The 27,279-nt window shown below is 45.5% G+C and overlaps 1 protein-coding gene across 4 annotated transcripts in view; it reads right to left on the reverse strand.

Annotated features, from left to right (window-relative positions):
* Positions 1–10,957: 10,957 nt before the first annotated feature.
* PMP22 (peripheral myelin protein 22) overlaps positions 10,958–27,279 on the reverse strand; it is a 57,116-nt gene continuing 40,794 nt past the window's right edge. For all 4 annotated transcript variants that reach the window (XM_059906753.1, XM_059906754.1, XM_059906755.1 and 1 more), the window contains 2 exons: positions 19,721–19,861; positions 10,958–12,264 (listed from right to left, as the gene is read on the reverse strand). In XM_059906753.1, coding sequence (XP_059762736.1) covers positions 12,101–12,264; positions 19,721–19,861 — 305 coding nt within the window. In that variant the 3' untranslated portion in view covers positions 10,958–12,100. The remainder of the gene's footprint in view (positions 12,265–19,720; positions 19,862–27,279) is intronic.

Below are 27,279 nucleotides of genomic sequence, written 5' to 3' on the forward strand. Positions count from 1 at the left end.
AATGGATGAATGGATAAGCAACAAATGGCCTACACATGCAACAGAATATTATTCAGCCTTCAAAAGGAAGGAAATTCGACACATGTGACAACATGGGTGAACCTTGAGGACATCATGCTGAGTGAAATAAGCCAGTCACAAAGGGACAAACACTGCAGGATTCCACTTGTCTGAAGTATCTATCATGATCAGATTCATAAAGACAGGAAGAACAGTGGTGTTCAGGGGCTTGAAGGAGGAGGAATAGGGAGCTAGTGTTTACTAGATAGAAAGTTTCACTTTTCCAAGATGAAAAGAGCTGTGGGGATGGATGGTGGTGATGATTGCACAACCTTATGAGCATATTTAATACCACTGAACTGAATACTTAAAAATGATCAAGATGGCAAATTTTATGCATATTTTACTATAATAAAAAATTGGAGAAAAAAAACACTCTAAAAGATCATTGTTTAGACAAATACAATAACAGTGTAATGTGAGGTTAATAATATAATGTAAAATTAAAATATACAACAATAATAGCACAAAATGCAAAAGACATAGAAAAGCCACAGGAACTTGAAACAGAACAAACTAGGGTGGTAAAACTATCTGGTTTCAAGACATTACAAAGCCACAGGAATCAAGACAGTGTGTTTTAGCATCAAGATAGACACATAGATCATAGAAACAGAATCTAGAAATAGACCCAGACATGCTGAAAAACTGATTTTTGACACTAAGGAAATTTTGTGGAGAAAAGATTCTTTTCAACACATGGTGGCAGGACAGCCAGATATCCACAAAAAAAGAAGAAGAAGAAAAAAAGAATGAAAGATAGACAAAGGGAACTTTGATCCACACCTCACACTACACTCAAAAATTAACTCAAAACGGATTATAGACCTAGATGTAAAGCCCAAAACTATAAAACTCTAGAAGAAAATACAGGAGAAAATGATTTTGACTTTAGGTTTGGCAAAGGTTTCTCAGCTGCAAACACCAAAAAACATAATCCATACAATTAAAAAATTTGTAAACTGGGCTTTGCCAAAATTAAAAACTTCTGCTCTTTGAAATACACTTTAGGAGAATGGAAAGATAAGTCACAAATATTTACAAATCCTGTATTCAACCAAGGGCTTGTATCCAGAATAAATAAAGATATATCAAAACCCAGTAATAAGAAAGCAAACAACCCCATTCAAAAATGAGAAAAACATGTGAACAGGGAGTTTAGCAAAAATATGCAGATTGAAAATAAGCACAACAAAAAATGTTCATAAGTCATTTGAGGGTGTGAGTTAAAACCACAATGAGATACTACTACACACTGATTAGCATGTGTAAAGGAAAAACTCAGTTCTCTACCCCCCATGTAGGGAAAAACCTAGTTCTTCCCTACTGTGTATTTCTTCCCTGGGTATCTCCTGTACAATGTACACAAACACTTCGCTTCTGACACTTCTGGTCACCAAATGAATGAAGGTTTCCCCGCACACCAAGCAATTCTCTGTGACACCAGCTGGGTGTCCTATAATTTAACTCAATTGTGACATCACCTACCCAGAGATAGTGTCAGATCCCATGGGTTATGGTCTCAGGCCCACAAGACTCACACACACACGCACACACACACACACACGCACACACACTCTTAACCTGGACTTCTGACCAACCAGCTAGAGGTGGGAGTTGCCAACGACCCCCTCCTCGGGTTCAATTAATTTGCTAAAGTGGCTCACAGAACTCAGGGAGACAGTGTATTTATGTTTACTGGTTTATTATACAGGATATGATAAAGGATACAGATGAACATCCACGGGGAAGAGGTGCATAGGGCAGGGTACGTAGGAAGCACTGCAGAGCTCACGTCCCACTCTGCCAGCATCTCCACGTGTTCATCAACCCGGAAGCTCCCCCGAACCCTGTAATTTGGGGATTTTATGGGGTCTTCCTCACATAGGCATGAGCGATCATTAACTCCTTTTTCAGCCCCTCTTCCTTCTAAAGAGAACCAGGAAGGTGGGGCTGAAAACTCCAAGCTTCTAATCATGGCTTGGTCTTTCTGGTGACCAGCCCTCATCCAGGAGTCACCCAGAGTCACCTCGTTAGAACAAAAGACACTTGTCACCCAGGAAATTCCAAGGGTTTCAGGAGCTCTGTGTCAGAAACAGAAGTCAAAGACCAGTATGGAATGGGAGATGCTCCCATTATTCTTAACACTTAGGAGGCTACAAGGGTTTTAGGAGCTCTGTGCCAGGAGCCAGGGGCAGAGACCAACATATCTTTTCTATTATCTCCCGGAATTGCTAAAACTGGAGACTGACCTCCACCTGCCTTGCGGGTGGAGGTATAAAATGGTGCAACCACTTTGCAAAACAGTATTGCCGTTTCTTACAAAGATAAACTTACCCTGACCATAGAAGTCAGTCATTTTATTCCTAGGAATTTGCTCAAGAGCAAAGGAAATATGTATTCATTCAGACTAGCACACAGATGTTCATAGCAGCTTTATTTATAATGGTCTCCAAACAGAAACAACCTTAATATCCATTAACAAGTGAATGGATAAACAAAGTGTGGTAGCCAAACCCTTGGAACACTTGTCCACAATTAAGAGGAATGAACTACGGATGCATTTTTTAAATATATTTTCAAATATGTTCAAAAATGTACAATGAAATGGATAAAATTAATTTCAAAAATATATTTAACCCAGTATATCTAAAATATTATCATTTCAATGTATAATAAACATACAAAAACACTGTACATAAATTCAATGTAAATTTTTTTTTTTTGGCTGCATTGGGTCTTCATTGCTGGACTCAGCCTTTCTCTAGTTGCGGCGGACAGGGGCTAACCTTCCCAGACCACGGATCGAACCCGTGTCCCCTGCATTGGCAGGCAGATTCTTAACCACTGCACCACCAGGGAAGCCCTCAATGTAAATTATTACTGAAGTTAAAAATTCAGTTCCTCATCACACTGGCCACGTTTCAAGTGTTCAGTAGACACACGTGGCTGGTGGTTACTGGGCAGGAGAGTGCAGATCGAGACCACTTGAGAATACACTCACTTCCTCCGTGGTCAGTATTTATACAAAAAACAAAGGTCAGTTTAATCCTTCAAGCACTTGCAACCCACCTACAACAAGTGAAGGACACGTTCATATTTAGCAGCAAAAAGGGGAGGTAATCATCTCTTCTCTCCTCCCCGTGTCTTAACACTTCATGTTTAGAAAGTGATTGCCAGTGGCCTTTGGGAACAGCTGGATGTGTCCCAGGGGTCCTAGTCCTTTGGACCACTTGTCCCTCACCACTGCAAGCCACTAGAGCTCCTGGAAAACAGTCATTTACTTTTGCAAACTCAGGTCTCCCCGGCTCCATCAGTCCGAAGTAAGGAGCACCTTGCCGTGAGAGGGGCCTTCCCACCCCTCCTTCTGGGAGAGCTGTCTGCAAAAATAACCCCCAACTCAACAACCCTTCCTCTTGCAAACCCCGTTTTATTCTCTCCACGACAGACCTCTAGAACTTCCTTCCACCCAAAGGGCAGATTATGTACGAGATTACAGGAGAAAAGAGCAAAATCAATGGAAAAAAAAAAAAGGAGGTTTTACAACAGCAAATTTTTCTTTTGTCAAATCAGAAATGAGATTGACTCTCAGGAGGAGTCCAATAAACAGAGACCTATTTATTCTATTCTTCAATTTCCTTTGATACCAGATAATAAAAATATGCACAGGACACAGAGTGGGGAAAAAATTATATAGTGTATTAAGCATAACAATTGCCTAATTATGAGTCCTGCAGTTGTCAGCAAGCTTCAAGGGTGAAGCAGAATTAGAGGATTTCAGTGCAAGAATTTAGGACACCAAAGGCAAATTGGGTCTAATAAAAACCACAAAAACGAGGGGACCTTCAAGATGGTGGAGCAGTAAGATGTGGAGATCACCTTCCTCCCCACAAATACATCAAAATACATCGACATGTGGAACAGCTCCTACAGAACACCTACTGAACGCTGGCAGAAGACCTCAGACTTCCCTAAAGGCAAGAAACTCCCCACGTACCTGGGTAGGGCAAAAGAAAAAAGAAAAAACAGAGACAAAAGGATAGGGACAGGACCTGCACCTCTGGGAGGGAGCCGTGAAGGAGGAAAGGTGTCCACACACTAGGAAGCCCCTTCACTGGGAGTGGCAGGACATATTTAAAGTGATGAAAGGGAAAAACCTACCCAGCAAGGACCTCATTCAGATTTCATGGAGAAATTAAAACCTTTACAGACAAGCAAAAGTTAAGAGAATTCAGCACCACCAAACCAGCTTTACAACAAATGCTAAAGGAACTTCTCTAAGCAGGAAACACAAGAGAAGGAAAAGACCTACAAAAACAAACCCAAAACAATTAAGATAATGGTAATAAGAACATACGTATCGATAATTACCTTAAATGTAAATGGATCAAATGCTCCAACCAAAAGACATAGACTGACTGAATGGATACAAAAACAAGACCCGTACATACGCTGTCTACAAGAGACCCACTTCAGACCTAAGGACACATACAGACTGAAAGTGAAGGGATGGAAAAAGATATTCCATGTAAATAGAAATCAAAAGAAAGCTGGAGTAGCAATACTCATATCAGAAAAAATAGACTTTAAAATAAAGAATGTTACAAGAGACAAGGAAGGACACTACATAATGATCAAGGGATCAATCCCAGAAGAAGATATAACAATTGTAAATATTTATGCACCCAACATAGGAGCACCTCAATACATAAGGCAACTGCTAACAGCCATAAAAGGGGAAATCGGCAGTAACACAATAATAGTAGGGAACTTTAACCACCCACTTTCACCAATGGACAGATCATCCAATATGAAAACAAATAAGGAAACACAAGCTTTAAATGACACATTAGATAAGATTAACTTAATTGGTATTTATAGGACATTCCATCCAAAAGCAACAGAATACACTTTCTTCTCAACCTAAGTGTCCATCGACAGATGAATGGATAAAGAAGATGTGGCACATATATACACTGGAATATTACTCAGCCATAATAGAAACAGTCCTTTGGTTCATTTCTGCTGAAAAAATTCTTGTGCTTAGTATACAAATAGAGCTGGAGTGGTGTGGAGGTATAGCTCAGTGGTAGAGCATTTGACTGCAAATAGAGCTGGAGGTGGAAAAATTATGCAAATGAATTCTATTGAAAATCTTTAGTTTTTTAGTTTTAACGGAGGTAAAAGGAACATTCTATTACCCAAGCAGGGGCTCCCTCTGTGGAAATCTACTTTGAAACCCATACATTGTAACTGACTCCTTGAATTACCTACTTGGGAGTGGCATGAGAAAAGTACCCATAATTTATAAACTTTCAAGACTGACATCCCCTGTCTACATGGGTAATGAAAGCCTTTCCAGTACTTTTGAAGCTGAGTCACTGATTTAGTAAGGTAAAAGAATATTCATCTCCTTTAGGATGAATAGTGCGAATATAGGTAAGTGCTCTTAGAGAATAGTTTACTTGTTGTTCTTCTTAATTTGGCAAAGCAATAAAATTATCCTGGGAAATACCTAATGGAAACCAAAGGAGCACAAAAAGTAAAGGGAATGCTTTTTCACTCAATTAGGAAATGTTTCTTGTCTGCAATCCTTCAGAGATGTGGACTCACCCGTATATTTCTCAGAGATTTAGGTCCTGCTAAACAGTGTAGGAGCCTCAAGGTGGTCCCATACCTCTCCAAATCTTAAACCTACATGCCTGCCCCATATGGATCGGCCCATTGAAGATTTTATATCCTAAATCCGAGTGCAGTAATAAAGCTTGGGCATTTTAAAATCTTATTTTTACCTTCTTCTTGGCTCCATCTGGAATTCCAAAAAGAAAAGGATCAATATCTATCCCAGAGAAGATCCACTGGAAATTCTCAACGTGTAGAGTTAAGTTTTAGAGTCCACTGATTAGATTGTGAATGTTAGAGTCTAAACATCACGATCAATTATGTCAAATCAATAGGTCAATCGATTGTGAATTCTCTTACAATTCTCAGCAGTCATTGCACAGAAGTGCACGTGACTTGAAAACTGCCAAATGTATAGAAGATGAGTGTCCCCATACAGTCCCCCAACAAAACAAGCTGATGTTTTCTCTGTACTAATACGGATGGAGTTCATTCCACACTTCCATCCTCAACACACACACACATTCCTCAAAATCAATCTCATTTACAAATATAAACACCAAAAAAGCCTTAATAAAATACTAGCAAAAATAACCCAACAATATGTCAAAAGAATGCTGCTTTCCAAAAACTGGACTTTATTCCATTAACAAAATCAATGAGTCAATATTAAGAAAACTATTGATAGGATTCACCTTTCTTTTTTAAAGGTATAAAAAAATAGTCTTCTTGATAAAGATTGAAAAAATTTGGTAACATTTAATATAAATTCTTGGTTAAAATTCTTATTAAGTTGAGAATCAGAAATATGTACTTACTGAAATAAATTATTGCTAAATAATTATAAGCACTAGCATTCCTAATAAATTCAGGAAAAAAATGGAATGATGTCTACTATCACAGCTATTATTTGGCATGTTCTAGAAGTTTTAGAAAATTAATAAAATTTTAAGAATTAAGAACTGTAAATACGGAAAAGGAAGAAAAGGCACATTATCCCTCTTTTTTTCTGTTTTTGCTATGCTGTGATTATCTATGTGAAAAGCCAAGATAATCAACTAGAGAAATATTGAAAATAATGAGGCAATTCAGTAAAAGAAACAAGTATAAAACTTGAGAAAAATCAATGTTTCCAACATGCCCACAATAACTAGCAATAAAACACCATAGAATAAAAGAAATTCACAAAAGCCATAAAGCATGTAAATACCTAGAAACAGTTAATGTAAAAGTATATGACCTATATAATGAAAACAAAAAATGTTACTAAAGTGTAAACAAAGAGTGGAATCATTAGAGTTTATCCAGACCGTGTGCCTGCCTGGGAAGTTATCAGTGTTTCCCCCAATTGACATTTATACATTTAAATGAACTCTTTCAAAATAAATACTGAATTTTTGTTTTCAAAATAAAAGGGTCTCCTTGTAGAACAGCTCATAGCAGCTTATAGAATAGATAACTTCTTCTGGCCAAGAACTACTAGAAAATCTGGATTCTATTTTTTTCATCTGTTTGACAGCATCAAGAGATACCAAGACCTCCAGGACTCAGGCAGCAGATGTGAGAAGAAAACCCCAATGTCCTTTCCTAAATTTCTGCTTAAAAAATTTGCCAATTAATAAGCAACAGACCAAGAGATTGAAAAGCTGTCCTGAAAGCAGTTGCAAAGGGCGGGAAGGCTAACGGCGTTCTTAGCACCTTGAAAAGTTGGGGAGACAAAATTGAAGTTCAGAGTCGCTAAGACATAAAGGGTTCAAGGTCCTGGAGAGAAGATAATTGCAAAGAAACCAGCCTGACACCTCCCTGCATTTGCCATTTCATAAACGGTACCCTCCTGAGTGCAAAGCACAAAGCAGCTGCTAGGAGGGCAGTTTCGAACCAAAACTGCATTGCTACAAATTCCTAAGATTGCAGTATTTCTCAGAAGAGCTCAAGGACGGAAAATAAATGTCATCAAAACAATCCTCTGGGAAAACCCAAGATTCTGTGAGTGAAGAGCTATGTTAACTGTTCATCTCCAATATCCAGTTTTGCTTTATATCGCTCAGAAGGAATAAGAATCTCATCCCTTTAAAATATACATCTGAAAGCACAAAAAATAAAAGGTGATTACTTTCCAAACAGAAAGAACAGAGCTAATGAGAATATTAGGAAAGGCTAGAGCAAACAGCTGTCCCTTTTCTTTTCTTGTTTAGGAGCTTTATTGAGATATAATTCTCCTACTATACAATTGACCCATTTAAAATATACAATTCATTGGTTTTTAGTATATTCGCATCTGTGAAAAGCGGTGCAACCATAACCACAGTCAATATTAGAGCATTTCGTCACTCAGAAGGAAACATCATACTTTTTTTTTTCTTTAAATTAATAGCTACTCTATTTATTTATTTTATTTTAGTGTTGGGTCTTCGTTTCGTGTGAGGGCTTTCTCTAGTTGCGGCAAGCGGGGGCCACTCTTCATCGTGGCGTGGGGGCCACTCTTCATCGCGGTGCGCGGGCCTCTCACTATCACGGCCTCTCCCGTTGCGGGGCACAGGCTCCAGACGCGCAGGCTCAGCAGTTGTGGCTCACGGGCCCAGTTGCTCCACGGCATGTGGGATCTTCCCAGACCAGGGCTCGAACCCGTGTCCCCTGCATTAGCAGGCAGATTCTCAACCACTGCGCCACCAGGGAAGCCCAACATCATACTTTTTAGCTATTACAGCCCTACATCCTCATCCGCCCTTTCCCAGCTCTAAACAAATCTGTCTCTATCCATTTCCCAGTTCTGGATTTTCATAGAAATTCAATTGTGTAATATGCAGTCTTTTATGACTGGATTCTTTCACTTAGCCTAAGATTTCCTAGGTTCATCCATGTTGTAGCATGTGGCAGTACCTCATTACTTTTTATGGAGAAAGCATGTGGATAGACCACATTTTGTGAATTCATTCATCAGCTGATGAACTTTGGGGTTGTTTCCATCTTTTGACTGTCATAAATAATGCTGCCATAAACATCCACATACAAGTTCTTGCTCAGACACATTTGTTCATGTCTCTTGCATAAATACCTAGAAGAGGAATTGCTGGGTCATAGGGTCATAGGGTTAGTATGCTTAACCCTTTGAGGAACTGACAATCTTCTCCAAAGCTGTTGCACCATTTCCATTCCCACCAGCAGTGTATCTGGGTTCCAATTTCTCCACCTCCTCATCAACATGTGTTATTATCAGACTTTTTGATTTGAGCTTACCTAGTGGGTATGAACTAGTATCTCACTGTGGTTTGTGTTTGCATTTCCCTGATGACCAAAGATGTTGAACATTTTTTCAGTTGCTTACTGGCCATTTGCATATATACCTTGGACAAAAATCTATTCACGTCCTTTGCCCACATCCTAATGGGATTATTTGTCTTTTTATTATTGAGTGTAAGAGTTCTTTATATATATTCTGAATACAAGTCCTTTTCCAGGTATATGATCTGCAAGTATTTTCACACTTAGAATAAACTACGGCAGACGGGTTCCCAGATCAGAAGGACTGGCCCACGGATGGGAGATCCACCACAGCCACGTGTATACTTTTTAAAAATATGCATGCCCTTTGTCTTGGTAATATCCTTACCAGGAATTTAGCACTTGGATGTACTCTTAAAATGCACCAATATTCATGTGTAAGAATGTTCACTGAAACATTTTGGGTAATAATAAAAACCAGGACACAATCAAAGTGCTTATCATTGAGGGATTGGTAAATAAATGTGCAGCTACACAGTGAAATACTATGCAGATTTTGAAAGATTGAAACAGAGCTCACTAAAAATAGAATAAGGTATATGTCCCTATAGAAAGATCTCCAATTTACATCCTTAAGTGAAAAGAACAGCATGATGTAGAATAATGTGAGTACTTTTCTTCATTTTGTGTAAATTTTACAAACACTTGAATGGATGTATCTGTGGGGGCATTGCATTCTTTCCTGGCAGAAATCATAAACTATGTCTTCTGGTTACTTTTGGCAAGAGACTATGGAAAAGAGGAGGAAAAGAGGCTTTCGCATGTCACGATCCTGGATGTATATTACTTTTATAATGCCAAATTGTTACCTAAATGGTGAGATTTGGGCCATTTCTGTTCTTCTTTGTTCTTAATTATTAATTTTTAATTTTTAGTTAAATGTTATAAAAGAAACCTTATGAAATAAACATGTGTATTTTCAAAGTTCAAGCACGTAAAGTGAAATTCCCAGTTTCTTCAATCACCTTGTGGCCATCTGTGCCACTTTACCCAATCTATCCGAGTCAAAACAGAGAAAGCGGGTCTCTGCTGGAAACCTTGGAAGGGAGAAGCCCTTCCATCACGGATGTCCAAAGACGCCAGAGCATGAGGTGCCTGAAGGTGGACTCATTCTAGATCCTTCCACCTCAGAGTGTGATCGGGGCCGGCAGCACCGGCATCGCTCAAGCTCTAAGTTGGAAATGCAGACCCTCAGCCCCTACCCAGACCTGCTGCACCAGAATCTGCATTTCACAAGACTCCCAGTCAATTCATTAGCGAGTTAAACTCTGAGAAGCGCTGGACACGCTCAGAGGTTGTCACCCTCAGCTAAACGCTGTAATCACTAGCAGGGTTCTTGAAACCTATCAAGGCAGGATGGGTCCCACCATAGACACAAGGAATCTGCATCTCCGGGTGAGCCCTGCACGGGAGAGTCTAATGTGTCGGTAGTGAGATTCCCCAGAACAGCCAATATCTCCTTGTAATACACCTCTATCATGACATTTGGGATAAACACTCATTTATAGAGTGCCTTCTACCTGCCCGTCCCTATGCTAAACATTTACACATATAGATCACCATGAAGGTCTGGCCTCAGGTCACCATCATGCAGACGGTCCATCGCATCACATCTGTCCCCCAAAGGTTAGGGACCCGCGCTGCTCACGCCAACATCCCATATATTAAGTGAGTGTGTGCCATGCTCTGGACCCCATGCGGGTCATCAGAGACCAGAACACGAGAAAGAGGGTTCAGCTAAATAACACTCAGGCTCCTCTGGCCCACTTTCAGGGTCTGTTTCAGCTGCAACGCCCAGCCTCTCCAGTTAGCAGACGTTTGCACAGGCTTCTGGAAGGCATAAGATGCCCCCAGAGTCTGGACAAAGGTGATGATTTTGGTCCCTTAGCACCAAACTGCAACCCAGATCATCTGCCCAGCAGCGGCTCCGTGACCCTCTTCCCTCCGCTCCGACACGCACCTCGCACCCTCACCCACAAAAACCCACAAGAGCTCAGTGAGTTACTCTGATGTTTATTTTAATGCATCTTAGTCCACACAGTTGGTATAAAATCAGAAAAAGCTAAGCAAAAAATATAAAAAAAAAAAAAAGGTCTGGAGTCTTAGCATCAGAAGGGCCCCGTATATACATCTACAGTTGGTGGCCAGTACGAGTCATTGCCAGACAGTCCTTGGAGGCAGAGGACAGTCTAGACCCTGCTGCATCCCGGGAACCCACTGTCCCAGGGAGTCTAGAAGCTTGTCCTGATGCTCCGACCATAAGGAAAACGTGGGAGTGAGAAAGGCGGTGGTTTGTTATTTATTATAGTAATAACAGCAGCCTAGCTAGGTACAAACGTGGTTATAAACCATTTATCTTACACAGAATTATTCAGGTCTCCATTCGACTTCATGCTGTAAAATTGTTAATTGGATTTCCAGTGAGGCGTTTAGATGATTAGTGATCGTAAGGAATGGTAAATACATAGCACCACTTTGTAGGTTTGTTGTCACCAATTTCTCACCTAGATGCGTGACCGGGACACTCCCCTTCAAGGGCAAGTATTCCAAAGCCACAAGCCGTGATTCTCCGAGGGCTCCAGTTTGGGGGTTCTGTCCGAGTGCAGGTAAGGCTGCACACAGAGGCGTGGGCAGTGCATGTCTGTGTGTCACACACTGGGTCACCCACAGTAAAAGGGCTTTGGGCCATTTGGGGTTTCTATCCACACTTTGGTTTTCTAAATGAGGTGGAGTGGGAGGGAGGTATCTTCTTTCAGACGAAAGGGAAGGGGCAAGATGGACTTATTTTATTTCTGGGCAAAACAAACAAAAACAAACAAACAAAAAAACTGAGCTTGATTATACGGTTAGGATGTCAAGTTCCTTAGCTAATTTAAGGTTCAACCTAAGGCTGATGGTCAACACATAAAGCAAACAATACTATGTACATATATGTAAAAAGTGTTATAAATAGGTTTTATAAACCGTCGATATTATATACATCTTCAATCAACACTAACCACCCCCCCGCACCTGCTTTCTGTTTGGTTTGGTTTGAGTTTGGGTTTTTTGGCTAGCTCCTTTTTTTTCCTGGCTTCTGGTTTACTTCCTCCCTCCCTGCGTGCGCTCAGACCCTTGGACGTCCTGTCCCAGTGCCTCATTCACGTTTCCGCAAGATCACATAGATGACGCCGCTGAGAAGGGCCAGTGGGAAGGCCACCCAAGCCAGGATGTAGGCAAAGCCGTAGGAGTTCTCCGAGTTGGGATGCCATTCCGGGTGCCTGACCGTGTAGATGGATGCCGCGCTCATCACACACAGACCTGGGAAGGAGAGGGACCAGCTGGGGGCAGGAGGGGTCATGGAGCGGGGACCCTGCACCACCCCCATACCAGACTCCATGGGACCCGGGGCACCTGCCCCATCCACCCTGCTCTCCTCCCAGACTCGACCCCACCTCACACAAACACACACACACACACACCAGGGCACCCTTCTCTCTTTCTTAGGGAGAAGGACATGGGCTGCAGGAAGAGAGGGCACATCCAACTCAGGCAGGAATCTGCCACCAGATCCAGAACTGACAGGAGGGGCTCAAAGGTACAGGAACCCAGGAAACAATCTGCTCTCTGCGTCCAATCTACGTGACCCAGACCATGGCTTTCAAGGTCTCCCCTCCTCTTTCCTCCTCATTTCCTTTAACCGTCACCCATTGCCAGTTGACACGAGGGGCCCAGCGAGAATTCGGGTGGCAAGAGAAGTCCACCTATATCTTTGCAAGGATGGCTGGGTGTGGGAGCCCCTGGAAGCCTGTAAACCACTCCACAGATGGGTGGTGGCATTCTCTGAAATCAGGGACAGTGACACCTCACCGTTATCTGAGCGGCACTCACGCCGAGCACAGGGGCAGAACTCCATGCTGACCTCCTTAGCAGGATCACTACATCAGAGACCAAGCAAGCAATGCCCATGGGCACCACTAGGCAGACAGAAGAACACATGGAGAGGAAAGGGGGGAGGACACAGGGAGGAAGGACACTGCAGAGAGAGGAGGTGGTCACGGGCAAGCTGCATGGTGCCTGGTCCCTTTCAACTGTTCTTGGTCCCCCAAGGTTGGTCTAAAGCCCAAACAAAGCTGAAAGGGTATCAGATCCGCAGGCAGGTCAGGCAACCCCTTCCTTGTCTACCACACAACCTTTGGTGGAGGGACAAGAAAATTCTCCACCTGAGGCCTCACAAAGCTGGCAAGTTCAAGCGTGACGGTCCATGCCCACGGTGACGGTCAGCAGTGACATGAGCACCCCAGCCCAGAGCAGCACAAAGCCTGCTCTGTCCCCTCCTGAACACAGGGGCTTTGACAGGCTCTGACTGACTCTATTATAAGTCCAGCAAGCATGTGGGATGCCTGTGGGTCCAGAGTCCCCCAAGGCCCGGACCACCTACATCTAACCTCACTGCTATTTGGGTTATTTAACTGGACACTGCGACTCTGTTTGAACAAAGTGCAGAAGTGGGACTGTGTAACATTCACTGCCCCGATAAGATTGTCCTTCTGCAAGTCAGAGAGAGAAAACGCCCACTCCATTGGCCCCCGTTGAGAGAGTCACACAACAGTCTTGGGACCACAGGGGCATCAGCTCCAGGACCTGCCACCTACAGATAGCCCGGGAGACGGGAAGACGTCTGTTTCCGCGGGGAAGTCACAGCTGGCCAATGGTCACAGGAGGGAAACTGCAGTTTCGATCTGCTGGACCTCAAGGTCTATAGCTCACCTCTCCAAAGTGCTAATTCTTGCCTGCCTCTTAGGCTATATCTGACCTACCTAATGAAGGCAGAGCCTCAAAGGCGAGGCAAGAGCAAGGGAGAGAGTGAGATGTAAACAGAGCATCTGAAGGGCAAGACGGTGCCCATCATCTTCCAAATGGGGCGTGTGTCTAGCCAGCATCGGCATGAGAAATGCAGTGATAGCTGTGTGGACCAGCTGTGTCCAGATTTCCCCAGCAAAGAGAAAACAGCAAAGAAAAAACACTTTGTCTATGACCTGGAGGGAGCGAGAGAGACAGGACACACAAGTGCAGTGACTAACTCAATGGCTTAATGATATGACATTCGCCCTGGGAGAATCTCAGAAGTAAAGGAATTTATGCTTCGCTTCAAGAAGCCATACGCTTGTACGCTTGCAAAGTCAACAAGAGGATACACACTTTATAATTATTGTTGTCGGGAGGCTGATGTTTTAGGGAATGTATCATTACAAGGCTGTCTGTATGCAAGGCAACGGACGTGCCCCAGAATACAGAGCAGGTAGTGCCATACAAGAGTCCCGAAAAGTCAAACATTTCTCCCAATAAAGGGATTGTGACGCGCATTCTTGGCCACCAGTAGGTGGAGATGCGTTTTTGAAGGTCTCTGTGGAGAAGGTAAGCGAGGCCACCAACTACACACAGGTGTGCTGCCCTCCCCAGAGATGAGCAGGGAGGGGCCTGCATCTGGGAGCGAAGGTCAGCTGTACGTAGAAAGGCACTGACCCTGTCCAGACGACACAGAAATGCTGGCCACTCAAGACTTCCCAAGAGTTCCCCCCCGCCTCAGCACGGCTGGGTCTGCATCACTAGAAATGCTCCCCGAAGACCAGGCCTCGAGCCCCCTTTAATGGTGACAGCAACCACAGGTGAACAATCAGAGCCCAGCATCTTTAGAAGGGAGCAACCAAGAGACCAAAGGCAGAGGAAGGAAGGGAGGGGGTTCTCTAGGCTTCCTCATCTCCATTCTGTTCGGTTCAGTCAACATGGAATGAGCACCTGGCATGTGCAGGTGCCATTCTGGATGCTGAGTGCACCAAGATCCACAAGACGTGGTCCCCACCTTCAAGGTGAGTGTCATCCAGAAACAGACACGTCAGTAGAGACTTCCAATAGAGAAGGATGTGATTCCAAGGAAAGGAGAGAGAAACACACCAGATGCCCTGAGAGCACAGATCGATCAGGGCCTGGGGAATCCTGAAAGGGGACACGGGGCTTGACCAGGGTCTAAAGGATGTGGAAGAGGTGACCCGGTGCAGAAAGGTGTGAAGGAAATCCCAGATAGAAGGGAGACCATGAGCGCAGCAAGGAGGACGAAGGGCCCCGTGGACACCACCAGCGGGTCCCCCTCAGAGTCTCCGTGATGGAGGCTGGAAGAGAGGGCCATCAGGGCACTTGACGAGGTCGTGGAGGGAAGCACAGCTTTTGTGGAGGAGAAACAGGATCAGAAGTGTGTCCAGAAAGACCGCCCCAGATTTAGAGCTGGGGACAAGATGGGGGGCAGGAAGGTGCATGCGTTGGCTTTTGCCCAGCGATGGTGTTTGCAAGTAAGAGAAAAGAAATGAGCACAATATCTAGGTGTGATGCCACACAACGGAGGAGCCGGTGGTGGACTGGGGTTGGGGTGGGCGGCTCTGGCATGACCGCCTGGTGGGTTCACTCAGGGAACTGGGGGAAATGGTCTTGGAAGCTGAGGAAGTACAGTTTCAAGGAGAGAGATGGCAACAGTATCGAAAGCAGGGGAGGGAGTCAGCAAATGGACATAAGTGTACATCCGCGACCTCTGCCAAAGCAGCTCAGTTAGAGCCTGGAGCGAAGCCAGGAGCCTGGGTGGGGCTGGCTAGGAAGTGAGCATTGGGGGAGACCACCGAGATGGGCAGCGGAAGTGCCTCCCTGGAGCTGGTTTCATGAGCGAGGCCCCTGTCTCTCCCCAGCTCACCCTTCAGGCAACAAGGTGGGGCAGGAAGAGGCTGGAAGGTCCATTACCCGGAAAGCACTGGGCTCTCTGTCCCACCCACACCGAGCCTCCTCTGTGCCGCCAGCCCCCTTTCCATTCTCAGCCTCCGTGGGATTCCTGCAGCCTTGCAAATCACCCACAGCATTACTAGATGCCCATCTGGGATGATTCGCCCAGAACTGGTGTTTCTTAACGTGGTCTCCGACTTAAGCTGTCTTTGAACCACTCAGAACAGGGAGGGCACTGGGTTTTTATTCCTCCCCCAGATTTTCATTCTAAATGCTCTCTATCCATCTCAACGTGTATGAAAGAAAAGGAACAAAACAAACAGAAAAAGTAAAAGTCCCTTTTAAAAGGAGTCTCCTCCTACCATCCTTGCCGTTCCTCGTAATCACAATAAACACAGATCGCAAAAACTACACAGGTGGCCTGAGTTTAATTCTGCCAAGGGAACACATTATCCAGTCACCCAACAAGTGGGACATTCAGGGCGTTCTATGAGGTGTGCGTGGAGCTCGCCGCTGGGTGTGACTCGTGAAATAAATCAAAACATAGTCTGTATCTCCGTGAATTTCTTGATGCTTTCCCATCCAGTGTAACTCAACCCAACAGAGCCAGGGCCAGGGTAAGCACTGCCTGGGAACAGCTGGCTGCAGGTCCTGAAAATAAGAATGACTCCAAAATCCGGATATAGGATCAGGATGGCCCTTCTCTAAGAAGAGGGTTTAGAGGAATTGATGGCTCGTGGATAGGATGAGCTCCGTAAATCATCCGAGAAGAACTTACCGTGGGATTAGGGCAGGTTAATGGCTGCAACAGTGGCGCCCAACTCTGGATGGAAATCAGAGTCACCAAGGAGCAGCCCGGCCCAAGAACTCTTAAATGAGACTCTCTGGGGATGAAGCCTGAGCACCAGCGTTTTTTAAAAGCACCCCCTTTTTTAAAAAAGGTGATTCTGGTGTGCAGCTAAGATTGATGAGCACCCAGCTAGATGACGGAGCCTCTCAAAAGGTCTTCAAGAAGCAGCCAACCTAAGAAGTATGAAATCAAGGAAAGACAGTTCTCAAGGGTGAGACTCGCAGCTTATTATAAGTGGAGAAGAGATGATGCAGTGAGACAGGCAGCCCCACAAGCGCCTTTCACCTGCCTTTCCTGCATGCTCACGCGTGTGTTTAAAAAGTCCACAGCTGGGCCCTCCAGAAGGAAGCTACGCAGAGACAATCCAGCCCTGACAGCCCCTGGGACACTCAGCATATTTTGGAGGATTCCACACAACAGGCTTCAGTGTTTGAAGAAGCATCTGCCCTGCGTGGATCCCAGCTACGGTGGCCAACCCACTTGTAGATTGCACATCCCATGATGGTAGGGCTCCTTCCTTCCTTCCTTCCTTCCTTCCTTCCTTCCTTCCTTCCTTCCTTCTTTCCTTCCTTCCTTCCTTCTTTCCTCCCTCCCTCCCTCCCTCCTTTCTACTCTTCTTTTTGTTTTCTGATTGTTTTTGCTTTTCTGATTTGTTCCTTGATATTAAGGGGCAATTTCTCAGGCTATCACCAGTCCTCATCCCCAATAACCCTTCCCTAACTGTCTCTCTAGTTACTGAATCCTTCATAGGCCGTGAGATGGGAAACACACGAGCAGGGTTGTCAGACACTGAAGTCTGGGAATCTCTAAGGGAAGTCCCCACTCTCTTAAATCCCAAGTTTAGTGGGAAGACCCTACAGCAAGTTCAAACACAACATTCTAGAGAGCTGAGGTTTCTAGAAGACTAGCTCTCTCAGGTCCTTTTGACCGGAGGGAACAAGCACAGAACATTCTTAGGACGTACAAAATACAACCGCTATTCTGGATCAACACTTCAACCTCCAGACAACTTCCTATTCACAGATGGACCGCTAAACTGACGAACCGATAACTGAAAACTAGGTCTCATGAAAGATAAGAAGCTAGATTTGAAGGGGATAACGCAAGAACAAACCATGTGCTTCTATATTCGGAGGTTTTCATGGCAGAGTTCTAGAAGGCTTGGACTGAGTTTGGAGAAGAATCCAAACAGTGAAACAAGGAGGAATGAGTAAACAAACTTTGGAAGATTAGCAAAATCTCAGTACCTAAGAGCGTTTGGGTTGAACAAAGTACTTATCTCTGGACTTTGGTTTTTGACCGAAAATGACCTTGCTAAAAAGACAATGTTAGAGAATTTTAAGCTCAAATATCTCAGTTGGAAAAATGAAGATGAGGCACTCCCTGCCCTGAGATGCCCCTTCAAAAGTAAGTTCGCTCTGTCCAATGTTTTCAGTCTCACTAGTTCTGATGGTGTAGACTCATTCATCACAGATATTTGGGAACTTAGGAATCATAAATGGGGTAGATTTGAACTCATCTTCCACGGTCAATCAGGTTCAATGAAAGATCATATCAAAAGCAGAGTTTCTGCCTTGGATGTTGCATTCCTTAAAAACCCGGGTGGATTCTGAATCTCTAAATATATTCAGTCCACATGGGATGGGAAGAAATGGGGGCACTCAGTGTCCTTGCATGAGCTGCGTGTTCATTTAGCCTCTCCCAGTCTCAGTTTATTTATCAGCAAAATAACGAGTGCGTATAGATCAAATATAAGTATTTTATATCACTTTTTCTTGAGGATATAATCATTGATACCATGGAGAGGATCACCATTGATATCAAACTGCAAACAGGGAGCCTAAAAGGAAATCCCAGAATATATTCTAGTTTTCTGTGTTACTTCTGGAAATGGGGTGAATAATGATCACTGCTCCTAATGTACCCAGAAATGATATCTCACTGAAGAATTAGTAATTTAGCAAAGCTGGCAACACTCCCAGAAGCTTGGCTGATATAATAAAACCTTGATAAAATCAAGTAGCAAAGCACTGTTTGGTTTTGAAATTCCAAACTGTGCACATTGACATGTTGTATTTAGGTATTTGATGAGAAATGGTTCTCTAGTTTACTTACTTTTTCCAGTAAAGCATAAGTCTCTGGCTTCTAGAAAAGGGTCATCGACTTTCAACGTCAGGCTGTGTCTTGCCATGCAAACCTATGTAAGCCATGAGCTCTGCCTGCCCATCCATCCACCCGTCTATCCATCCATCCATCCATCCAGGACTTGTGTGCCGTTTTCAACCCTCCAATGACTGCTCATGAGTCACGGTGGTGATTCAGCAACTAAACAAGAGATGCTACACCCCTGCCCACTCAGGGGCCAGAAGTGAGAACATTTCTCAGTCCCCAGACGTACTCTGGCACACACAGATTTTATGAGTTATTAGCCTGGACTGTAGAATCCATCACATCTGCTTCCTGTGTCTCTCCAGTGCTCTGCTGACTCAGTCAACTGGCCATCAATGGACAGAAAGATAAAAGGAAACAAAGTGAGACAATGGCCAGAATCCAGAGACAAGAGCTAGAAGGCATCATCACGTCTAGGACCCTGCACACGGTGCGTGTGGACAACCTGGAACCGATGGCGTGTTACACATGCCGAAAGGAAGACCCCAGTAAGTCGGAGCCTGGTGGACCCCAGGGGCCAGAGTAAAGGAGAATAATAATTTGTCAGGTGGCTCCATCACTGCTTAGAGGTAGGCGACAGGTGCCTGAGAGCAACCTCGGCAGCAGATCAGGGCGCTTTCCATGCTGAAGCAGGGATGGTCCCGGGGCATAAAGTGAGCTACAGAAATCCACCCTCAAGACTGTCCTGTGCTCTACCGACATCCTCAGCATTTACCTCTGATGATATGTCCAAACTGTAGCTCCGTCCCAGGTTAGGGACCCTCCTTCCAGAACCCCTAGTCCCGTTTCCTATGCACCCCGTTCCATGGAGAAGTGGAGAGTTCCCAGATTCACACACACACACACACACACACACACACCTGTGCCGTATGAAATCCACCCGCCGGGAGGACTCCCGCACGCCAGTCATTCTGGAGCCACGCCCTTCTGACTGATCATCCTGCAGTCTGGGGGTGCCCAGCCCCCTCATGGACTCGGTCAGCTCCGACTTACCAGCGAGGATCTGGAAGACTCCGGTGATGTAAAACCGGCCCCCCTTGGTGAGGGTGAAGAGCTGGCAGAAGAACAGGAACAGGGACAGAACGCTGAAGATGATGGACAGGATCATGGTGGCCTGGACAGACTGCAGCCATTCTGAGGGAGGAGACACTGGGTTAGGAAAAGCCAGGGCTTGGGGCGCGGGGAGGCGGGGCTCTGCCGCGGGGGGCGGGGCCCGGGGCACCAGGACGGCTGGAAGCCACGCCCCCGGCCCCGCCCCGGGCAGCAGCAGCGTCCCTCCTGTGAACAGAACTCAGACTATTCACTTTCCCGCTCTGAAAAGTCATTCTTTATTTCCTGCTTCCTTTTTGGGGGAAAAAAAAAGGTATTAATACGTGTTTAACTGTAGACGTTTTAAGCAAAGGCTCTAAGACACTACCTAGTCCCACCGCAAGGAGTTAAACTCCAGTTAAAATACATTGAATTCCCTTCCAGTCTTTTAGCCAAATGTGTTACTGACACAGTGTGCGTGTGTTCAAGGGGCTCTGAGCCCCGCCCTCTGCCTCCTCTCTCTCTGCCCTCGGGGGTTCAAAGGGCTTCTCGGAGCCCCTGGATTCTGAGAATAGTGCCAAACCACTGTTCAAAATATCAGCATCCCCCAAGGAGACAGAGAGACCGTGGGGATGGCTGGGAAGAAGAAAATGCTATTGGAGCCAAGACTAAATCTGTAGAAAGTCGTAAGAAAATGCTGATGGGAAGAGCATGCTTTATTTAGCTACGAACGCCTGCTCTCCCTCAGCCATGCTGTGTCTTTTCTTGGCTGATCTCGGAGCCGTGGGTGCTCAATCCGACCATCAGACAGGACCACGGATGACACTTCCTCATCTTTGCTGGACCCCCAGCCTTAGATCAGATCTCCAGGCATCCAACTGAAATTCAGGCAAGGAAGGGAACTCTGTAGTTCACCGTCTACTGCAGATGAAGGTCATTTCAGGAAGGAACGGACAAGAGGCAACAACCTGGGTTTAACACCAGAGAGGGGAACTTGCAGTGTGCCCCCGGGAGACCTCCAGGGGCCTCGCCAACCTGTCGCCTGCGTCCTTCCTTCCAAGCACCTGAGAATCTCTGGGGTGGGCGCTGCTCTAAACAAGAAAGATCAATTAGAGAAGACCCAGGTTTGATCCTCTCCACTCAGTAATGGATTAATGTGCACTGGCTTAGAAAAACACACAACAGTGCTTAACACAGTAGAAAAAGCTGTGAAATCTGGATGGTTTGTCATCAATAACTCATGAAGATGTTCCCTTTTTTTTTTTTTCTTTTTGGCCACACCATGCAGCATGTGGGATCTTAGTTCCCCATTCAGGGATCGAACCCAGGCCCCTGCAGTGGAAGCACAGAGTCTTAACCACTGGGCTGCCAGGGAAGTCCAATAACTCACAAAGGTGAACCTGGTTTGAGCTGCGAGTAGCTCAAGGCAGAATTTTAAGGGTGCTGGTTAGGGTAACCGTGACTAGAGTTTCCCAGACGCAGACATTTTTCCAGACTGAGACTGGAAGCATTTTAGAGTTGGAAGAAGCCTGAGGGATCAACTAACCCACCCCTCTGTACTGACCGAGATTTCCGGAGATGTTTGGATGAGCCCCATTGGCACAGCCAAAGCTGGGAGGCCCTTGATTCTAGTCTAGTGTTCTTTCCACCGTGACGGACTATATGCTTCTTTTATCTTTGCAATTTCTTTGTCAATTAAGGTTAGAAAAGGATGTCTGATGGGCTGTGAGCCATCCCAACTTCATTTTTATATCTCTAATTGAACCACTATGCCCAGCATAGCAGTTCTTCTGGAGGAGTGGTCTGCAGCAAAGCCAAAGCTGCCATAATATCATTTTTTGTAATAAAGCAATTATCCAGCACTCTGGTAGGTGAAGCTGGAAACATAAAGAAATCTGAGCCCCAAATCTAGAACTAAAACAGTGATTCTATTTTGCTGCGGAATGGCCTTCAAGACACACCCTCAGAAGGGGCACAGCTGGTGCAGGTGACATCCTAGAGTTCCTTCTCTGATTCTGAGATCTTTTCCTAAGTCTTTACCTATCATAAACAACAGGAACTTCTGCCAGACCTCATATTTAGAGAAAACTCAAAATCATACATGTTAAATCTACATCAATAGGAGAAGTCCCTTAGATTTAATAATGTAATGAAATTCTTCTCGAAACCCTTTCACCAGGAACTTGAATTTTAGTGCCAACCTCATTACAATTGAGTTAGCTTTCCGTAAGTTGTTCCTCAAATCAGATCACAATCAGGAAATCAAGGAAGTTTTTATTCAGTGGGTCTTGGCTGAACGCCTACTGTTTTGAGCCAAGCTCTCTGGTTTGTTCTGGGGATACAAAGTTGAAGAAGAAAGTTTTCAACCTTAAGCACAATAAGTAATACACATACACGATGAGAGCAAGTCCAACTATATCAATCACAGCATGTGTGAATGGGCTCAGGTCGCTCATTATAAGATGTGGAATTCCACCTTGAATTACGTAATTCGTATCTATAGTCTGATACAAGAGATATACCTAAAACCAACAACAGTTGAAAATCAAAAGATTTTTAAAAGAGACACCAGGCAAATATTAACAGAAACGTACAGTAATAATAGCATCAGGCGGACGGAATTCAAATTGAAAAAGATGAAAATGGCCAAAGAGGGATATTTCATAGCGAGGAAAGATCCAGTTTACCATGAAGAAATAAAAGTCATGAATCTCTATGCATATAATAGCATGGCCTGGAAAAAATATAAAGCAAAAAATAACTGAAATATGAGAAGAAATTGATAAAGCTAACAATCATAGTGGAAGACTTAAGCATAGCTCTCTCAGAATAAATAAATCAAGTTAGATAAAAAATACGGTAAGATATAGATTATTTGTATTACAGCATTAGCCAATTCAGTTTAATAGCTATGTAGAAAATTTATGTCCCTATAACAAAGACTACAAATTATTTTCAAACACACATGGGACAGTCTTGCAAGCTATGCAGCAGGCAACAACCAAAAAATCTCAATAAATCTCAAAAAAAAAGCAGACATGATGTAAACACAACTAAAGGCAAACAGAGAGTAGAAATTCAAAACAAACCAGCCAAAATAAATTGGGAAATTTCAAAACAGTATTCCAGATAATCCCTTGGATAAAGAAATCAAGATGAGAAGTAAAAATTTCTTCAGCAAGGAATGATATTGACAGTACGTGTGTTAAACCTACAGGCTGTGGTCCCAGCCGTGCTCAGGCCATGCACTCCATTAGAACAGGCCTGGGTACCCCCGGCTTAACTGGCTACTTGCATAGTTTTGCCCCGGAATCCCTCTCCTGTAACAAGTGGGCTTAACTATCTCAGAGGATTGTTGTAACGATCAAATAAAAGTGTTGATATAAAAGCTCTGTACAGTACAAATAACCCCATTAAAAGGCTGAGCTGAGGGCAGGGTAAATAAGCACCTACAGACTGTTCCAGGGGTGGTTCCTGGGGCATCTCCATCTGGGCCGTACCAAGTAAATGTATAACGGGGACAACCGTGTCCACATGAGCCATATTATTATAAGGTGCCAACAGGAACACCAAAAAGTGTTTTAATACAACTCTGCCATCGATTCATACGGAATCTTCAGCACAGAGGTTGGCAAATTATCTGTGACGAGTCAGATTGTAAACAGTTTAGGCTTCGCAGGCCATATGGTCTCCGTGGCAACTACTCAAGTTTGCCACCTTAGCAGAAAATCAGCCTTAGTCAATATGTAAATGAGTGGGTGTGGCCTGTTCACCTAATAAAATCTTATTTACAAAATCAGGCCGGGGACCCGACTGGACCTGCAGGCTATCGTTTGCCAACCTCTGCTACAGACAAGCACATCCGATGTACAGAAAACAATTGTTAGAGTGGAGAGACCTGGACGGAAGGGAAAGCCCTGTCGACTGCAGTCCTGTTTCATACAGATCAACCTTAATGTGACGCCACCGTGCCAAGTGGTGAGTCTGAACTTCTACCCAAGCTCCAAGGCAGTGATACTGTTTTCTTCCAAATCACAAGTTCAGGGTCATTAGCAGAGCCCATGATCAGCACCCACTGTCATTCTCCAGGCCTTGCTCAGTGCCTGAGAACTATTCGTGGAATCCCCGGGGGCAGCGTTGTAACCTCCAACGTTGGTGCCAAGCACAGGAATTAAAAGCCTGTCGCAGACCTGCTGTTCTGATGCGCGTGTCAGGTAACAGGGCTGCTGACAGCTCTCTGACGTGGGCCAGGCCGTGGCTGTCAGCACACCCGCTCCCCCCGCAGAAGGGAAAGCTGGAGATGCCCAATGACCCAAGGTCAGATCCCTGCCCCAGCGGCAGCTAAGCAATGAAGGAAATCCATCTGCCCCCTCAGCTGTATTCTTAGCCCAGGGCCAACGATCTGGTGAGGTAAGAGCTCAGACGGGACGCAAGCCTCTCGAGTGCACCAGCCCCTCTGCGTTCTTGTGCATCTTTCACTCCCAGCCTAGAGCCACGCCCCTGGCAGCCCCTCCCCACCTTGCACTCCACTCAGGCAGTTCATAAAAGCTCTCTGACTCCATCGAGAGAACAGGTTTTCCGGAAAGTGAACGGAAGGACAGTGGCAGTTGAGTCAGAGCATAAACTGGGGGAAGCCAAGCCAAGAGGAAAGAGGCCATGGGGGTGAGTCACCACTGCAGGAGTAAGTGCCACCCATTTGCATAATGCTGTGCTGCTTTCCAAAGCACGTGACCCCCCAGGCCTCGGTCCCCACCCTCAAACCTCGCTACCCACTGCCATCCCACAAACCGCCACTTTCCTTCCTCCTCGGGATGAATGTCATCCCAGAGACGGCTGACTTGCCGAGCGGCCTGCCTCCTATCCAGGTGGCCTTGGCTGTTAAGCTTCGCCCAGGTGGGAGCCTATACAGGGCCCCGCGTGGTCCTCGACCAGGGCTCCAGCTTCTTCCCATTCAGTCCAGTGGGAGCTTTGAAATCGGGCCCAGGGCTCGGGCTAACTTTGCCCGTGACCCACGCAGGATGCTTGCCAGAGGGGCAAGCTACACAGGGGCTTTCAGCTCCCTCTGGCCAGGAGCTCACGCGGATGAGGAAGACCACGGGGGAGGCTCTTTCAACTCACAATCACGAGGGCATTTCAACTCCAGCAGAACCTCTGGCTGATGACTAGTGAATAAAAGTTCAAGGCGCTCTGGCTGCACCTGACACCATCACTCAATTAACTGCCCTCCTAACCAAGAGGCTTCCTGATGGGCACAGGAACTAGTTTTCCAGAGTCTAATTTATATGTGTGGTTTGATACCACAAGTCTTATTCTCACTAGTCTTTAGACTTGAACAGGGAATATAATACAGCCATTGAGGTTCTGAGGTTACTGAAAATATTCAGCTGTTTCAGGCTTCCTCTATTCCCTGGTTGGAAAACTCCAGTAACAGGAGGGTCAGGTTAGGCTGTGTTTCCCAAAGACTTGCTGCTAATTAAACAGAAAAACAGAGGGAGTGGTTCCATGGTCAAGTATATTAACCTCCCTCCTCGGACACTGAAATGTACAATGATGTTCTCAAGACTCTGAGAAGTCTTACCATTAAAAAAACAGCCTGGGTAACTTTTAAATGGTGTTTTCCAAATTGACTTATTGGAGAACCGTTTTTGTTGGTGTTGTTAAGAACAGGCCACCTGGACATGCAGGGTTTGGCCACAGACAATGACAGTGGAAAGGAGAAAGGCATTTTAACTGCCCAATCACAAGCTGTGCTGATGGAAATGTACAGGGAAGGAGGGTATGCCTGTGGGGAGGGGGCTCAAGACCTTTGGCTTTAAAAGGTATCCTCCATATACAAATAATCAGAGGTCCCCTCTCCTTTTTAATCCTCAAATATAAAAAGGAAGCCAAGCATCATGGAAATTAAGAGCCCCCAGCCCACCAGTCATAGTAAAGCACCCACTCTTCTCTCCTCCCCGTGCCTACTGAAGTTCTACCCAATTTCCAAGGCCCACCTCAAAGGTTCCCCTCCCTGCACCTGCTGTCACAATTATATCCTGAAGAGGAAGAGGCTCCAGGACCCTTGGGATGCGATGGGTGCCTACTCAAGGTCCCACCTCCATGCTCACCCTATTAGGCCACCAGGGCATCTGCCCCAGGTAACCAGCTTGGAAGAGGCAGACCCAGTGCAGAAAAGCAGGGACTCCTGGTACCCGTCCACTGGGGTGCTGAGAAGTTGAAAAGCATGTTTGAAATCTAACAAATTCAATGATCCTGCTGCCCTCCTTTAGGTTTGGCATCCACAGAACATAGGGAGGAAGGAGGAAGAATGGGACGGCAAAGGGAGAGAGTTTCCCCTTCTCTGCTCACCCACCTGCCAAGCCAAACCACGAGCCATCTGCAGAGAAGCGGCAAGAGGCCAATGCTTGTCATCCAGAGGCAACACGTTAGCCAGCTGGGACAGCAGAGGACCGTCACCCGCACCAGAAAAGCCACTGCAAGAAGAAGGCATCACCCAGAGAAAGGACGACCCCGGGGAGATAAAACCGCAGCCTCCAAATATTTCAAGAGTCAGTCTGGGGACACGATGGGGGTTTAAAGTCCTTGAGGACAAGCCTGCAACCTGTAAAATCCAGGTCCAGCCCACCAGGCATGAATGAAGACAACCAGAAACGACTGGAAATTCAGGGGACAGTCGTGGCCTCAGCTATGTAATTTGTTAATGACAGCATCCCACGGCATTTCCCCCGCATCACCGGGCCCTCCTCCCCAACCTCTCTGCCAACTCCTTCCTGTACCCATCAGCTGCCGGAGTGTCACGAGACTCACTCTGGACCCCTCTGCTCCTTCTGCCTCTCCTCTCATCAACTCCCCAGCACCACGACATTAAATACCCTCCGCAGACACGGAGGACTCCAAATCTGAATTTCCAGCCCAGACCTCTGCCCTGAGCCACAGATTCCCAAATCCAAGTGCTTTGCTGACATTCTACGTTCTCAGTGTAACGGCCAGAATGAGCTTTCAAAACACAAATCAAGTCACGCCACTCTTCTGCTCCAAACCCTTCAGCATCATGGCCCGAGCCGTCGGCCCGTCCTCTCCTGCCTGTAGCACACTCAGCGACGCCAGCCTGGCACTGGTGGACACACCAAACTCTTCCCGCCTCAGGACCCTGGCCCTTTCCATCACCTCCTGGAATTCTCCTCCTGCTGTTCTTCATACAGCTGGTCTCTCCCATCTTTTAAGCCTCCGTCCACGTGACTCTGGCAGGAAGAGGCCTGCCGTGACCAGCTGCTTCCTCCCCAGTGGTGACTTGCTATTCCATCGCTCTCTCTGTCTCCTGCAGAGCGCTGCCCACTGCCCACAATGACTCATTCATTGTCTATCCTCCGTCTTCCCTGCGTAACTGTGAGCTCCATCCATCAGGGCAGGGACTGGTCTTTCTTGTTGAGCTCTGTCTGCCCAGCACCTAGGATGCGCTCCATATATTTGAAGAAGAATGGATGAATGGACCACGCTGGCAGCTCTTTGAAAATGAAAGAGGT

The sequence above is a fragment of the Balaenoptera ricei genome, chromosome 20, assembly GCF_028023285.1.
Source record: "Balaenoptera ricei isolate mBalRic1 chromosome 20, mBalRic1.hap2, whole genome shotgun sequence".
Taxonomy (NCBI): domain Eukaryota; kingdom Metazoa; phylum Chordata; class Mammalia; order Artiodactyla; family Balaenopteridae; genus Balaenoptera; species Balaenoptera ricei.